We start from the raw sequence: 17,641 nt of genomic DNA, 5'->3' as shown, positions 1-17,641 counted from the left end.
GGGAGGTATTAGTTAAAACGCAGATCACACCCAGGGCTGGGTACAGTAGGTCTGACTGTACATCTGAAGGCGAAGCATATAAACACATACACATTAAAACTTGGAGAGCTGGACTTGGAACCTTGGCGTGCTGTCCATCTCACTGGAATATGTATATGCTTGCATATTCATTGGTCCAGGCTGTGTGATTGATGCAGTGTGGAAATGGATATGGGCTCGTTCTTCCTTGTCTGTGTCAAAGGAGGGGGGACAGAAGGGCTTTTTCGTTCTTCCTTGGCCTCAACATAGTTCCAAGTAGGTGCTACAAGGGTTGAGACCACTGGTGGCAACAGGCGTTACTTACAGGAAGTGGCACCTGGTATCAGTGGGTCAAGTTGAGGCGGTCTCCGGGTGTAGAAGGCACGTAGTTGGCTGCGCTCTTCCACAAGCGGCCGAACTAGTCTTGGAGTCGACTAACGCTGAACTGCTCTGTCCTTCTTCTGGGAGGCTCCACTTCGTGGAACATGACCGTTTGCTTCAGTCCTAGATCCAAAGGGCTGAAACCCCTCCGCACGGTGAATGGCACCCAGCGTTTGGCAGGGTCCACTTGGGTACAATGAGGAGCATCCTTTCTTTCCAAAGCTGTATTTGAGTGTTCTTTCCCCTGTCACTGGGAAGCAGCAGCAGTGATGTGCGTATGTGCTTATGTTGCCGATTAACCCTGCAACTCCACCCCCATTGATGTGATTGCACAGTACATTCTGCGACTGCGTGATTGCGCGCAATCCTTGATCTGTGTTGTGCCTGAGCAGTAGCCAGTGCCCCACTGCCAGAGAATCCTCCTCGACTCACACAGAGTGGAACTGAGCATATCCCCCCCCCCCACGCCTGCCACCCACCCACCCCCCCCCCCTCCATCACCACAATTGCACCACAGCGGCCTACCCACTACTGATTGACCATTAACACAACTGAGCAGAAGATACACCACACCCTCCCCAAGGTGCTTGATCATCAGTCGCTTTTATGAATTGTCACTGGTGCGAATGAGCAGCAGCCACTATACCACTGACCAACCAGACCAGCAGACCTCCGCTCCGCCTGTGTACCATTCACCCCATCCACTGCTGCGATTTACAAACACCGCTTACCAGTCCCCATGGTTAAAATCGCCAGTAAACCCCAAAATACAGTACAGAAAGGTTTGGGTTGGGTTTTTCCTTACTCATCATGAGAGTATCTGAAGGCTGCAGTAGAAAAGGGAATTTCCAGGTCTGGTCTCCTTCCAGAGCAGTAGCTGCTGCTGTAAGTTGCAGAGTTTGGGTCCCAAGCTAAGGTAAAGGAAAAGAGGTGAAACAAGCTTCCGCAATGCATATAGGACTGGCTTATAAATGAAAGTGCCTCTTCAGTCATTGATGGGTATAGCCCAGGGGCTTCAAACCTTTTCTGCAGCAAGAGCTACTTGTGGTCAGTAAAACGTGTCCCGAGCTACTAATATTACTAGTGCTAAATAGTGACCACATCAGACATGATTTCATTAGTGGCCATCAAATGCAAGATTACCATCAATGGAGACCTGGTCACCTCAGTGCTATAGTCGCTGTTGCCAGTAAAAAACGATTGTCAATATAGAATGCCTCTAAATGGGGAATACATAACAGCCATAGCTTCAGTGCCGCTGCTAACAAAAAAAATAACTATCACAATAGAGTATCAGAGGGTCAGAATTCCTACAGGTGATTACTGGGGACAAGGTAGTGAGTTGTTACCACTAGCCAAACAACTGAAAGTTATAACAGCCAGGTCAGGTTAGTGTCTGGTCTCTGGCACCCATCAGTCACCACTCGGATCCGCCCTTCATCATTTGGGGCTCCGAGGACAAACAACGCACCTGATCTTTTCTCTAACAGGGAAGGATTAACCTTCCGGTTGGTCAGGACATAGTCGTTGAAAGTCTGAAAGATGTGTGCTAGTAATGTGACTGACGGGGTAAAAAAAGGATGCAGTGCAAAGAATGAAGTGATACCAAAAAGTATAAAGAAGGTGCATAAAATTGGTTTAAGGGGCAGAAAAATTATTTAATAGGGTATAGCTCCCGACACCAATGTTAAAAAATAGCCAAGACAGGGAAAATTTATAAACTGTCTAGTGGTGGAACGTGGTCGACATGTTTCAGCAATAAATGGCCATGTGGCCTTGCTTTCTTCAGGACCTAAAAATAACGCTACTGCAAACAAAAAAAAAACCCTACAATGTGAAGAAGTGTTTTCGTTAAAAAGAATGAGATCAAGAGGAACAACTTAAATATTTCTTGAAGTGTCACCTGAACCTTCTAGGTGTACTTGTTCCAAATCTTCTCACAAATTCAGTAATGGACTGATTCGTAAGAAGTCAAGACCTCACCCCACCTGGCTGCGGCTCAGGACATAGGTGAAGCACCGCTCTATCCGTCGGTACTTCAACGCGGCATCTGTGCCGTCTGGGGAGATGCCCCCCCCCCTCCCCAGACTGCACAGATGCCGCGTTGAAGTACCGACGGATAGAGCGGTGCTTCACCTATGTCCTGAGCCGCAGCCAGGTCGGGTGAGGTCTTGACTTCTTACGAATCAGTCCATTACTGAATTTGTGAGAAGATTTGGAACAAGTACACCTAGAAGGTTCAGGTGACACTTCAAGAAATATTTAAGTTGTTCCTCTTAATCTCATTCTTTTTAACGAAAACACTTCTTCACATTGTAGGGTTTTTTTTTTGTTTGCAGTAGCGTTATTTTTAGGTCCTGAAGAAAGCAAGGCCACATGGCCATTTATTGCTGAAACATGTCGACCACGTTCCACCACTAGACAGTTTATAAATTTTCCCTGTCTTGGCTATTTTTTAACATTGGTGTCGGGAGCTATACCCTATTAAATAATTTTTCTGCCCCTTAAACCAATTTTATGCACCTTCTTTATACTTTTTGGTATCACTTCATTCTTTGCACTGCATCCTTTTTTTACCCCGTCAGTCACATTACTAGCACACATCTTTCAGACTTTCAACGACTATGTCCTGACCAACCGGAAGGTTAATCCTTCCCTGTTAGAGAAAAGATCAGGTGCGTTGTTTGTCCTCGGAGCCCCAAATGATGAAGGGCGGATCCGAGTGGTGACTGATGGGTGCCAGAGACCAGACACTAACCTGACCTGGCTGTTATAACTTTCAGTTGTTTGGCTAGTGGTAACAACTCACTACCTTGTCCCCAGTAATCACCTGTAGGAATTCTGACCCTCTGATACTCTATTGTGATAGATGTTTGTAGGGCATGTATTCAGAGCTGGTCATTAAATTGCCCTTGGGTCCCCTTTAATTGTATGTGTTGTAAAACAAAAAAAATAAGCCTCACCCGCCCAGGACGATTGATCACTAAAATATTTGTTTTCAGTACACTTTACAAATTAAAGTTTTTCTCCTAATATTAGCATAGGAGTTCAGAAAATACACATTTTTTTCCTCTTGAATAGACACTTGCCAATTTTGGTATACATATGTTAATTCAACTAAGTAAAACTACTAATTTAGAAAGCTGGGCTAGGAGAGCTACTTGGAGATCGCTGGAGAGCCACCAGTAGCTCACGAGCTACTCGTTGGAAAAGCCTGGTATAGCCACTCAATAAATCAACATACATGCACTTGGTCTTTCATCATTGCACTCTTGCATGTATTCGCCCACCTACAGACTTGATGTATTCGCCCACTTGCATAACCATAATGAAAATCACACTCAAACGTTAGTAAGATAAAATATGAATAGAACAAAGAAATTGTGCTGCCTCCTTAAAATTGGAGGCATATGGTTGCAACAAAAGAATAAATTAGACATGCCAGCAGTTGGCCATCGTGCAATTGTATAGTACATAGTGTATTATTTTAGAGTGCCACCACGGCTTCCACATTTATAACAAATATGGGGCTGCATTATACGTGTTGCATCTTCCTTGATTGCGCGGGGCGCACCTTTTTAAAAGGTGAGCCCAGCCCAATGAAGAAAGGTGGGTCGTATTATGAAGAATGCGCTGCCGATGTGAAAAACGCAGCGGCTGCTCTGAAGCCGCTCCGTGTTTTCACAGTGCAGTGTTCCAGACATATGGCAATAGCTTTTACCATTGAACAACTCGTGCCTTTATAAGAGGCTTGTCCCCATAAGCCTTTTCTGGCCTTTTGTATGGCACAAAAGCTTCTCCAAAGAGGGTCTAACTATGATTATCACAGTGCAGATCTCAAGCCCCATGTTTTGCCTATGGGTTTAACCAATACCAGGAACCATGCTAATTAGTGAGTTCTTGTCACAAGATGCTTCCTTGCAGGCTGCAGTACCAGGACCGGACTGGTCGTTGCGGGCACCGGGCAATCCCCCCGGTGCGCCGCAAAGGTGGGGGCCGGTTTTGGGCCCTGGGGGCCGTTTTTAGGTCTCGCCTTTACCATTCCGAAGGAATGGGAAATGGCGAGAATTCAAGTGCTCGAACTGATTGTCAAACCACTGCTTTTTTTCGTGGCGTTTTCTTCGAGTGCACGTGGCCACAGGCACGCGCTTTTGGCCCATACACTTTCATGGCCATCTGTTCCTCAATGTCCCTCCCACCCTTCGTTTGATCTTGCCGCGAGTTCAGGCTAATGGCCCTCCCCCAGCACAGAGCGCGCATCGCGGCCGCACAGCACATCAAAGGGCTTCTCCCAGCGTGTGCTGTGCGGCTTCTCCTCCCCTAATTATGTGGCCGGCCGTACTTGTGTTTCCCGGCCGCTTCCCGGCCGCTCTTGTATTTAATTAGCAGCAGCAGCATTTCTCCTGCGCCAGGCCACATCAAAGGCTCTGTGCCACTTTCACCCACACAGCAACACTTACAGACACGCAACGCCACTCACACCCACGCAAGCCCACTATCATCCACGCAACGGCACTCACACACGCAACGGCACTCACACACGCAACGGCACTCACACACGCAACGGCACTCACACACGCAACGGCACTCACACACGCAACGGCACTCACACACGCAACGGCACTCACACACGCAACGCCACTCACACACGCAACGCCACTCTCACACGCAACGCCACTCTCACACGCAACATGCAGATTGTGGGTGCAGATTCAGAGAACTCAGCAGCACCACCACCATTGCAATGCAATAGGTCTCGTTTTAACGCAAATTTAAGCTATAGGCCTTGTAAATGACAAAGCCTTTTATTTATGTTCCAAAAACCAGAACGCAAAAATAAAGGGCATTATCATTTACAATGCTAATAGTTCAGACTCGCGTTATTGCGAGACCTGTTGCATTTCCAATGCTTGTTGTTACAGGGCCGATTTTACAGCTTAGCTGCAAATCGGCCCTGTAACAAAATCGGCCGAAAACCGGCCTCGCCAAAGAGCTCGGTCGCTCCCCCAGGGGGCCGGCCGAGCACTTTGCCAGGGCCGGTTTTGGTTCTCAGTCCGGCCCTGTGCAGTACAGAGTTACTCTATAATGCTTGTCACTTTAATATAAACTTTGCACAATGAATGTCAGGATTGCTGTCTTTGTGGTGTTTCCTAATAAACGGATCTGCCGTACAACCTTGATTATCCATCATAACCACCTCTGTCCACCATAACCATCTCTGTCCTGCTGAGCATTAGCTTTCCTACACGGCAAGCAGTGCAAAACAAGTACTCCTTTGCAGTAGAAGCACGCAATTGCTGCCCAATCAGATGTTGTGCGTGGGCTGAGCCTGCGCCTCTCTCGCCACATTTCTGACACCAGTCTGCTTACGGCTGCGCTGTCGAGCCAGACCTAAAAATGGCATTAACATCTCGGGTACTGGGGTCTCCAGTCTGGCTCTGATGTAGAATTAATGAGGTAATTTGGGGATTCCCTGATAAAAAGAATGCTCACTGGGAGGTCAGTAAGAGGTCAAATCCAAGAACCCTGACACCCCATCTGTCTCCCCCAAGCTCCTTGAAGCGGACATAAATGCACCCCCCTTGGGCTTCTCCAGGCTAAGGTTTCGGTCCTGCCACAAGCGAAGGAAATGAATGTACACGGTGTAATGGAAGGAGAGGAAACAGATGGGCTGCTCTGCTGTCAGACAGGGCAGCTGCTGTCCTGGAGATGGCATAGTGGTGTCTTCTATCTTATCACAACCAGGCGCTTCCCTGGGGCCGGGCCGCTCCTCCCTCCCCCCCCCCCCCCCTCCCCCAGGAACAGAATCCGAACACTTTGAAATATGAAAACTGAATGCATATCTTTTATGCAGAGAGCAGAGGTGCTTCTATGATCCATGTGTTATTTGCAGCTCACTCAGAACTTAGTTCGTATAGATGTACATTATTCTTTCATTCCTTTTCATAGACTTTTTACCAACTCATTCGTACGAGATACCTATTCACCCCACTGATGTTAATTGGATCTTTCTAGTGGCATGGCAACCGGTAGGAGAACGGGGGTTATGGGGTAGGGGGTTGCAAAATATCTATAAAAAAAACAAAACAAAAAAAAACCTCTCCTCTTGTCGCAATCTCTTCTGCAGTCCTGCAACCAGGCTCCCCTAAGCCAATCACAACACTGCAATGCAGCGTTGTGATTGGTCTGAGCTCTGTGGATCAGCGCTCAGATGAGGACAGGTAGCCTGTGCATATTCCCTACCAGGCTGTCCATTACAGCCTGTTGGGGAACTGTCCATTACAGCCTGTTGGGGGAATATGCAAATTGCGTATGACTGTATGCCGGGCCAAGACGGCTGGCCAAGCAGTCATGTGCACTTAGTGTGAAGAGTCCACTCCCCTGCCCCACCGTAATCCATCCCTGCAGCAATAAAAAATAAAATAATAACTTTATTATTATCATCATTTTATTTTTCACTGCTATAAAAGTAGTAGGGCGACGTCCCTCCGCCTTGGCAAAGGAGCTGGCACTGGATCTTTTTAAGTCTGTACTGGGGGGGGGGGCAAGCTGCTCTTCAAACTTAAAGTGCGTCTTGACTTTTGTTACTCTGCAGGTGCAACTTCTTCGTTCCTGATCGAAGGAATTTTGACTGATGTAATTCTTGCAAAATAAATGGTGGGAAAGGACTGAAAATTCTCTAATATTGGACACCTCTTGCCATGATTCACCAGTTACTGGGCATCTGTCCAAACCTGGCATTGTGTCCCTTTCATGCTACTTCATACTGTGTATGCTGATATTTCATATAACACTTGGTCATAGCTTCGATTCCTGGTGTTCTCAAAGGGCACACTCCCTTATCTGCATCTATACGTACTACCACCTCAGTTTCTTGATATAGTTACCTTCTTGTTATTCACTTCATGCATTTTTGCCCCCCTCCACCTCCAACACGTTTTGGTTAATGGTGGTGAACGCAGCGTCTCCTTCATGGTGTCCTTGTCCTTAATCTCCGGCCATATGCATGGGTTCTGCCATTGTCCTCCCTTCAGCAGTCCTGGCCACCTTTGGGGTGCAGACCGCTTGGCATCAGTTTAGTGGTAGCCTTCTAGGCCTCAAAATTGGTATCGCAGTGAGCCTGGGTAATATACTTCCATCCATGCCATGTCCGCTTGAGAGAGGTAAGGAAATCGCCGGAGCTTCTCAGAACGATGGCATCTGTACATAGCTCTTTTGGTCTCTGTCATGCTGTAAGCAGATGGAAAGAACATCCGTATAGGTGCAGATTACCAGTGAATTATTCAAGAGTGGTGCATGCTCATTATGCAGTGGCGTACAGTTTGGTTGGTGCCCATGATGCAGACTTTTGCACCCTGGTCACCAGCGAACGAGGACCCTTTCAATGCCGCTCCGGCATTGCTTTGGTGGGAATGGGTTGGAAAGCACACTAGTAGAGCAAGGAGGAAAAGATGGCTGAGGTCGCGGTCCAGTATCGAAGGCGCTGGTTGGTATCCGGTATGATCTGCAGTCACTCTGTAGTGTCCTTGCTAATAGGGGAAACGGAAGCATCCTGTGTCAGATAACCTGCCCTAGAGTCCTTGAATCCACCACTAGGGAAGTAGCTCAGGACATGGTAAAGGTAGACTCCTCCCATTTTATTCTTTGCTTTATCATTCTTACAAGTGTTTGGATGAGATGAGAGTGGATGTCCTGTTCCCCACACCTACCCCCCCCATTAATTCTTCTTTAATCCAAGCCACACTATAAGGAGTTAAAGGTTTTTGGTGTCTTGCAGTGTTTATAGCCTTTCCAGCTAGTGTGTGAGATCAGGGGCACACAGGCCTGTAGTTGACGATGGATGCCCCACAAATATTCCATCGCGCCTGACGTCAATAGCGGCAAATCACCCAGTGCAAAGAACTCTATTCAGCAGGGCTGGACAATGTCTGCTGGCTTGCCAAGGCTGTGATTTCCCTTCCTTCAAGCCAAGAGTAATGTGCCCGGGGAGGCTGTGCTGCTGGGCTTTACCTGCCTCAACAATGCAGCACTGTGCGCGGAATCCGGTTCCACCACTTCTCGGTGCCAGATGGGTGCCTGAACCTCACTCTGGGCAATGCTTCTGTTGAGTAATGCTGTGCTGGCTCCTCTGGTGGAAACTCGCAGGAAGTTGATGTGCGCGAAGGATTCCGCCCAAGTGCAGGGTTCAGGGCCTCGGGGGTTCCACAGTCCAGCAATCGGAGTAGGCTGTATGCTGGCTGTCCAGTTTGGTGAGCAGTTTGCAATTGATGATTTTTTTTTGTTTTTTTCCCCTCATCTGGACATGCACTGCAATGACTGCACGTCCTGGTTATTCCAGTGTAACATGTATGATGTTATATAATGTTTATGCTCTGCTATGTAGACCTCCTGGGAGCTGTAATTAAGGCAAAAGTAAGGGCTGATAGCAAAGATGCTTAAGAAAACACACTACAACTTTAAAGTGCAGCAAAAAGAGGAAAGCTGGAAAACCGCAAGCGAAATCAGACCTAACCTTGCAAATTTTAGGAATTCATGTAATTTTGAAGATCTGGATTTAGTGTGAGGTGCCTAGTTGCAGTGAGTGACTTGTATGGCCCTTTTCCCGCCCTAACCGAGCCTCCATATTCTTAGTAGGAAAAAGAGCATAGCAGCAAAACGTGTTGTCCAATCTCTTGAGTGAGGACCATAGCAAGACCTTGATTTTACTTTGCATGCTGGTATTTGAGGTTCTGCATATATAACATTAAAAAAGTAAGCTCCACATACCAGAAACACAGTATTACGGTGGAATGGTGTATGCCCGAGAGTGGCCACCTTGAGGTCTTGCCAAGGCTGCTTGCAGGGAATGGAGTGCAGATGGGCTTCTACTTCTGGGAGTTTTAGTCGTTAGACAGTCAGTGGCCAAGTAGATTTGTCAACCAAGAAGGGGATCTTATGAAGTACCTACTGCAGGAGAACTTGTTACAAGGCATGGGCATCTCTGCAAATATGGCTGCCATGCCAGGGCTTTTATATAATATGGTCTGCCAAAGCTTCATCTATGCGACTTTGGTTATTTCATGGTGGCGGATGAAGGAAGAACCTTGAGTGAGGAGAGCAATGACTACGCTAAATCTGGCACCCATTCTTTTAAGAGGAGAGCGATTGAAAACGGGTATCTCTTGTTCTGTTGCTCAGTGGTCATTTCCTGGTCAGAGAATGCTGACCTGATGAGGGCATAACAGAGCTACATTCAATGACCTCTAATACTCACTGGATCGTTCGCGCTGAGGCACTGGGCATTGTGGTTTTTGGGGTGGGTGTAGTAGCAGTTTATTTTTGATTGCTTTTAGAATTGATTTATTGTTGCAGATTTACCCACTAGTTTCAGAACTCCCTCTTAAACTTCATGTGAGCTATTTAGCGCTCTATCCTGTGGTTACCAGATCGCTCCATGTCAGCTGGGCACAGCTGGTTGTATTCCTGGACTGTCTTTTTTATTTATTTTTTATTCACTATATATTAGACGTGGTTCACTTTGACTGTATCTGATTGAAGTATCCGATTAGAACTTTTTTTAAAGAGTGCCCAGGGCTGAAATAATGTAATGCCAGTGAACTCTTGGCTGTTTTCTATGATGGCAGAAGGATTCTCTCCTCAGCTGGCATCTGACCAGAGTTAATGCTTCACCCACAGATTACTTGAAAGTTGATCTCTGTGGCACGTGATGGCATATTGAGGTGAAAGTTGAGAATAACCTTGCTTTTGGTATAGAAAGTGTTGCATTTTGCTGCTAGTGTTGTCTTTACCTCAACCCAAGATACGCTCAGTATCAGAGCTCTGACCTCATGTTTCATGTTGGAGGTATACAATTAGTGCTCCATGTTTTGATGTTTTTGTTTTTTACTTTTCAGTCTCTACTTATATAGACTTTTTTATTTGATTGGTATTTCTCCTTATTTATGTTTTCGATTGCTTGAAATAATGAAAATAAAACTAATACATGTCCCATATTCTATCTACTCCTACATTTTCATTCACACTTCTATTTCTGTAGTGTTTTAGTGTGCTAAGCAGTCCTGCGCAATACAACCATACTAGCCTGAAAGCATTTGCATAGCTATATAAGCGTGACTCTGGTCTTAAATTCATTTTTTTTTGCTGCTCATGAAAAGGCTGAGCGCTTTGTTTTACTGTAAAGCTAGTGCTGTGTCTCAATGGGTTAACCCCTTCACTGAGGGGCTGTTTCCCCCTGCTGTGCTGGGGGGGCAGGCACAGCGCCCCGGCGCTCATGACGAGGTCAGCTCGTCATGAGCCACGGCGCTCCGGTGCTCATGACGAGCTGACCTCGTCATGACCACGCCCGTTCCAATGGAACGCTCAGCACAGCAGGGGAATCAGCCCAGCATGCGAGCGTTCCATGTAACTGCCGCGGTCATGACGAGCATGAGCACTGGAGCGCCGTGGCTCATGACAAGCTGACCTCGTCATGAGCACAGGAGGTGTTAATGTACCAGTGTGTTGTTTGAAGTTCTGAAGCCTTGTATGTGCTTTAAAGGCGCACTCTATTTTTATTCCCCAACTCCTAATGTATTTGTTCTGTTGAAGCTCACAGTAACCGCTATGTTGGACGTGTATTTGTTACTCATGGTGCCAAATCATCTTGTTTCACTGGCTGCTTACGTAATTATACATTTTGGAGTGCAGATTGCATATCTGGTGCCTGTCCTTGCCCAAATTGCTAATACAATTATTCTGTTATGTGTAATAATTTGCCTTGCTTTGACCAACCCTTAAATTTATGGTTGGGCTAATTTGCCAGATCGCAACGTTCAGTTTAGTGAAAATAAATTCTATATCCTCTGATCTAGTCTCACTTGCCCTAAATAAACATGTCCACACTGCTGGGCAAAAAAGCATGTTCCTACTGCTGCAAAGAAAGTTTTGCATTCCATTGTTAGTAAGTAATTGTTGTTTAGCTGTCAACTACATCGTGAAACCATGTCACGATCCTCATGTCGCATTCCTTGTCCCTCTATATATAAAAACCAAAAAGGATGTCGGTCGCTGGTATTTATCAATCTATTCTAGAATTATTACACACAATTGGACGCAAAGTGAGTGGATCATAACACTACCCAGGAATGAAAACGCATCTTAAAACAAATTCTCATTTTTGCTGCATTCCTAAACTCTCTATGTACTTAACCGCATGCGTGCGGGCGGAATTCCGCCCGTACGCTGGGTTTTTCGTAATCGCACTTTACGTGACGAGCTGGGCTCGTCATGAGCGTGCGAGGAGGCTACGCCATGACGAGCCCAGCTCGTCATGGGCGTCGAAGGGGTTAATAGGGTGGCCTAAAATCTAAAGAGCATCTTCTCCAAGAGTACAAATGGTCCTTTTAAAGTTCTTATGTTCCTTTCTATCCGCAAACACATCAATCATAGTTTCTCGTAATGAAAAAAAACAAAACGATGCAGACAAAGTGTGTCCCGTTTCTTTTTTTTTCTCCATCCACCACGATATAAATAGTTGGCCTCTGCACCCTGTCCCCTGCTCTGCTTACAATACGAGTCCTGAGCTCTTTACGGTAGTGCTAAAATTCACCACCAAATGAACGTATGATTGTCTTGTGGGTACCGCTGCTTTTCGATAAAGTTGAATCGGTCCAGGGCCATCAATGATGAAATAAATAGTGAAATCATCTATACCTTTTTTTTTATTGTAGATTCATTCTAGATTTTTCTTTTTAATATTAGTTTTGAAAGCAGGATATGTTAAACCCACAGTACTAATACCCCAAAAGCCAAATACTCTCCTTACGAATTGCAAATAATCTTGCCATACACTTTTTTTCTGACCAACTCCTCACAGCTGATCAGACCTTCCCTTTTAATAGAAGTAATGTCTATAATCTCCATTCTGGAATCCTTTTTTAAAAAAATGAGCCCTCCAGAGAACGATCTGCCTTTTTTTAAATTTAAATTCAACCCTTTTTTGAGAAATTTGGCAAACCAAGCATTACCCTAAAATGTCTACCTTGGGGGGGATCTAGAAGTCTGGAAACGCGTCTGCTCCATATTATTTTTAATGCTCTGAAGTGTCTTGCAGTAAAGCCTAACTTTGGCAGTATGTTGGATTGCTCGTCTATTCCCTTTGGTGTAGGTGGCTTTTAGGAGTATGTTTGTGCTACTGGCAAGTTCATGACCACCCATTCCTTCACTGTTGAGCAGTTCCGAAAGGCCCTTATTTATACTGGGGGTGTTTGATAAGTTATGCTTGATTCCAGAATGGCAGTGGCTCACTTTTGCCATGAGGTGAGAAGGATCAGGAAAGCTGTTCAGTGAGGCGTGAAAGAGAAATCAGAATTTAATATTTAGGAAACCAATACCCTTTTTTTCTGCCCCAATTTAACGCCTTCGGTTTTGTCTCCTTTCTGGATTACATTTCCTCAGGCTCACTGAACTGTCTTTACCAGACTGTCTGTTTATATTCCCAGTTCATTGTATTAAGAGCATGGTGTTGAAGATAGATCGTACTTTTCTTGATTACTTTGGCCTTTGTGTTTGTCTCCAATCCAGTCGCTCTTCATTGCAGGTGGAGGGCTTCCTTCCAGCCTGCTCTCTATAGAAGCTTCACTTCGGACTCCTTTCATTCAATATTTTTCTCCTTTCTTTCTGTAGGCTCAGACCACTGGACATTGAGTTCATGAGACGCTTAAGCAAAGTGGTGAATATTGTTCCCGTCATCGCCAAAGCAGACACACTAACACTGGATGAGAGGGACTACTTCAAGCAGCGGGTAAGGCACACCCTCTTCAACTCCCAGTGTACATATTGGTACAAATCAGTATGCTAATTGTAAGGTATGCTGATGCAAGTGAGTGGAATGTTCTGTTATTAAAGCACGTGTATAATTAATCAAATCATCTTCTGTCTTCCTCTCTGCATGTATGGTCAGGTCAGGAATGTGTAGAATGTTAACCCAGCTAGAGATCCACGCGGTGCTGAGGACGGGCATTTACAATGAAGCGGGATGCTCGTGGGTGATGAGTCCTATAGTGACGGTGTAGCATTCTGTGGAGAGATTGGTCTTTAGGTCCTTTCTGAATTGCAGAACGATTGGGGCAATTCTGATGTTTGAGGTGTTCTTCGTGTTCTTCGTGATCATCGTATCAGTATCATAGATGAGAAAGTTTGTAGTCATTTTGTCTTTTCCGTTTGGGGATGTCCTGGCTCTTGGTGTGGTACTGTCAAACTGGGGCAGTTCATTTCTTTACCAGGTATAGAGTATGTCCGTTAGTGGCCATGCAACAGGGCTGGAGTGATCTGCCCAAACTCCTTCCAGCCTTTTGGGTGTGCTGCGACTTGATTCTTTTTGGCAGACTCAGTGTGATGTCAGGGAAAGTGACATCTAGGTGCATGATGGGAAGCGCTTGGACTGGTGCTATCAAGTCGGTTTCTAGGAGGTTGGATTTCACTTTTGGAGTGACCGTTGATACCGAGCGATCCTGGTTTACTTAACAGTTTGTTCTTTGAGGGAGAGGATATAGTAGAACATTGCTAAGAAAAACAATTCTGACACCCAATGCTGAGCTTTCTGTTCCTTTTGTAGCTCATCTAGTAACATTTCAGAATGTGCGGAGCAATTAATTGCAACCCCTCCAAAAAAAAGATCTTTTAGATATTGACCAAAAATAAATATTGGCTGGATTTTGGATTCAATTTTACTGAATGTTGCCACATTCATTCCTTGTGCATAATGGTCCTCTCCAATGCCTGTTGGAGTGTTTTATTCTTCAGACTCACCATGGCACGGATTTAGTGCACAGCACCAGAGCAGCCTTCTAATGTAATGCTCTTCTGTGGCTAGTTGCTGTTTGCCTGAATCTTGCTAGGGGGTAGTTTTCCCACTGATGGGTCGTGAATTCAGCTGTAATTTTGCTTTCATCACATCATTATGCACTTTTGTGCCTTACGTCTGTTCACATTCCGTTTTAGCCTGCTTGAGGTGTGTACAATTTGCCTTGGCACTGCTGTCACTTTGAATCCCTCTCCTAAAGTCAGGATTGGGTAAGCATGCCAGTCAGCCGCTCCATATCAAGAATCAGTATTGCTTATTTAGCTCCTACTCTCAACGTGTTGTGACATCTTTGCCGCCTTCAGGGAATTCAATTGCATAACTACTGTCTTTCAAACGGTTTTGTCCTCATTCTTCGTTAAATGTTTGCACTCCCTATCTCGCTGTATAGTATGTTCTTTTGCCTGTTCTATACATGAAATGCCTTAAGTGCTAATAGTAGGATGAAACTATCAGTCCTTAAACATACTGTGATGAATTCAGAACTCTGGCAAAATATTGTATCCAACAGAAATGCCAGTGCAGAGCCCTGAAATGCATTGATCATCACTTTCGTCCAGTATTCATCGTGTTCCGTGCTCGTCCTACCACCCTTTCACTCTGCCTCTGTGCATCTCATTCATAAGTCTGTTTTATATATCTGTGGATGTTCATCCACATGAAGTGGCCCGTGCGTGACGCTGTGGTCCTGTATAATGATGGTATTTTGGGTGCTGGTGATTTCAAAGCTTTTAGACTGGCAACGCCGTTTCTACATAAATAATTTCTGGCCTGAATTAATAAAAATTGGGATGATGTGATTCCCTTCGAGGAATGGAAGTGTTGCTTCCTCTCAATACTCAACAGCCTTCCTTTAAACAAGTTGTATCCTACATGTGCTGGCTGTAACAAAGACTGTTCTGCTTCCGGCGCACCCCGGCTGCACCCCTCCCAGCTCTAAAAGATTTATATTAAGTTCCCTCTAATTGGGCAAGCAAGTGGTAATTTGTTTTAGTTCTCCTCGGAAATGGACATTTGTGCTCTGTGGCTTTAAGCCGTGCTTACCGATCTGGAAGTTGACGCCAAGCTCATTATCCCATGATTTTTCTCCTGTTATTTTGCTAAATCCTTGAATTTACCATTTGGTGTGGCATCTTTTTGTTAAAACACAAGGCAAGAAGAGTGCAAAGAATAGCAACTTTCCCCTACACTTCTTGGATACGCATAAAGACCTAATGACTTTAAAAGGGAGAACATGGTTGATGTTCCAACGATGTACTTCGAAAGGCCACTTCTGGATCTGTGTCTGCAGTGCATACTGTGGCCACCATACTTGCCCCGGGCACTAGGGAATCAACGTTCATTCATGGTGGTGCCGATATGGATGCTAGAATGCGTAATGGTGACAAATGAGCACTAGTGTGATGGTGGAGCCGCGGTCCTGAAGGGTGGAAACTAATTCGATATTTTCCTATAGCTCTGAATTTATGTTGCACTCTCTTGTGTTGGGTCGCATGCATGGAGCCTAGTGGTGTCCTGCAGAGGTATGAGTGATGTGTAATCTTTGTGAGGCTGCAACCCCTGGACTTTGAAATAGGGAGAGTACGTCGCTTGCTTTTCACTTCTAAGTGACCCTACGTGCCACATGATCATCGTGAAGGAAGTGCAGGATCTCTGCGTGTGGCTGACCTAATCCTGGTGACCAGTCACTCTGCTTGTGTCATCCTTGCACCCCTTTTGCCACCGACACCCAGGTCGGACCGGCCTTCAAGGCTGGCAGTGCCCGTCATGGTACCGCATTTAAAGACACTGATCGATCTCGTGGTCTGGCTCCAGAGGCCAGTGCACCGTGTGAGGTATTAGGTGGTCTCTTTCAGACCTAGGCTACACTTCAGACACGTCTACCGGGGGGCATGGTGCCAAGATGTTTGTGCCAGGAACTTTATTAAATGCAGTTATAAACCCCCCCCCCCCCACTGCCAACAGAAATCCAGTGGTGGCAGCGCCTCTGTTGGAGGAAAAGGATTGAGCTGGGCTTTCAGTATAAAGCACAGGGCCCCTGCAGGAGACTAGAGTCCCTTCCTGCTTCCCTCAACACAGGTTGGAATTCATGAGGTAGTGCCTCTGATCCCCACCCGCCTATAATGTTATGGTACGTGTATAACGTGGGTTTTCAAGTGAGGCAAACTGGTAGCTCCTTTTTTAAATGCGTGTTACTAGGCAGTAACCAGGTGGAATTTTATTTTGAGCATATGTTTTTAGTTTGAGCATACAGGCCTTTTAAAACTTCACGTGTAACCTCTAACGCACCTGTCACTTTATAAAAAAAAAAAAAATAATAATTAATTGCTGATTTATCAGTTGGCCATCGGAGGTCTGTGTTCCAAATCTGGGGCTGGTTAATGGTGTATGAGATTGTTTGCATGCTGGACAATGATTTTGGGGACTGTATTAGGACCTTAGCTTCCCAGCGATTCGCGATATCAACTGGTCTCACTCGAGCAGTTCGTATTGAGATTGCCGTTATGGTCATATCCACCCTCAAAATGGTATCCTTTGAAATCAGTAACCACTCATGAAAGATACATGCAACACACACCCAGGTTTATATTCAAATGGGTTATGGGTCGATCTGGACTTGAACCATACGCAAGTCATTGTTAGCAGGATTCAAGGGTTTAAATGGCAATCCTGTGGGGTTTGCGGAGGGGCATTGAATGCCATGTCCATCTTCCCACTTAGTTATGAGGCCAAGTCTGTCATCTCTAATCAGTGTGTCTTTTTGCCACAGATTCGCGCTGATCTTCAATCGAACGGCATCGACGTGTATCCCCAGAAGGAGTTCGATGAAGATGCAGAGGACCGGCTCCTGAATGAGAAGATTAGGGTAAGAGCAACGGATTCCCAGATCGGCATCTGAGTAAAGTCATGAGCCAGCCATGAAGCACCATTGGTGCAGAGGAATGGGTCTACTTTCATGTTCTGTTTAGTGTATGTGTGAAGAGTGTCTTGCGATCTTCTTTCGATTGCAGCAGCTGCTGCTAACCGCTTTGCATGGAGGTGGTTTGCAGTTTGTCAGAATTGCAAGGTGTGTATTTAAGTGCTACAAACATTCTCTAATTTATGGAAGGTGTATAGAGCACAACACCATTCATACTGCCACTCAGTCTGATTCCTGTGTCCAAGGAAAAGTGACTATTGTGCAGACAGTGCTCGGAGGCTAGGAGCACATTGGGCAGCTGATGACGAGCAGCAAGGCTGGGTCCAACCAGTGCAGTTGTAAGGCTGGACAGAGGCCTGATCCTTTTTACTGCCTTGTTTGTGGGAACCCTCAGAAGATGAGTTGGAACATTTGGCTGCCTGGGGAGTGAGGGAAAGCAGTGTGTGGGGTACAGTTTGCATGAGCCCAACTGCTAGAATGCT

General features: G+C 45.7%; 1 protein-coding gene across 7 annotated transcripts in view; it reads left to right on the top strand.

The window, feature by feature from the left end:
* The window catches only part of SEPTIN9 (septin 9), a 992,168-nt gene that overhangs the window by 959,267 nt on the left and 15,260 nt on the right, over positions 1-17,641 (top strand). For all 7 annotated transcript variants that reach the window (XM_078654633.1, XM_078654635.1, XM_078654634.1 and 4 more), the window contains 2 exons: positions 13,063-13,180; positions 17,010-17,105. In XM_078654633.1, coding sequence (XP_078510759.1) covers positions 13,063-13,180; positions 17,010-17,105 — 214 coding nt within the window. The remainder of the gene's footprint in view (positions 1-13,062; positions 13,181-17,009; positions 17,106-17,641) is intronic.

This window comes from Lissotriton helveticus, chromosome 7, assembly GCF_964261635.1.
Source record: "Lissotriton helveticus chromosome 7, aLisHel1.1, whole genome shotgun sequence".
In the NCBI taxonomy this organism is placed as follows: Eukaryota; Metazoa; Chordata; class Amphibia; order Caudata; family Salamandridae; genus Lissotriton; species Lissotriton helveticus.
The sequence above is the reverse complement of the archived record's forward strand: the minus strand, read 5'-3'. Positions and strand labels throughout refer to the sequence as shown.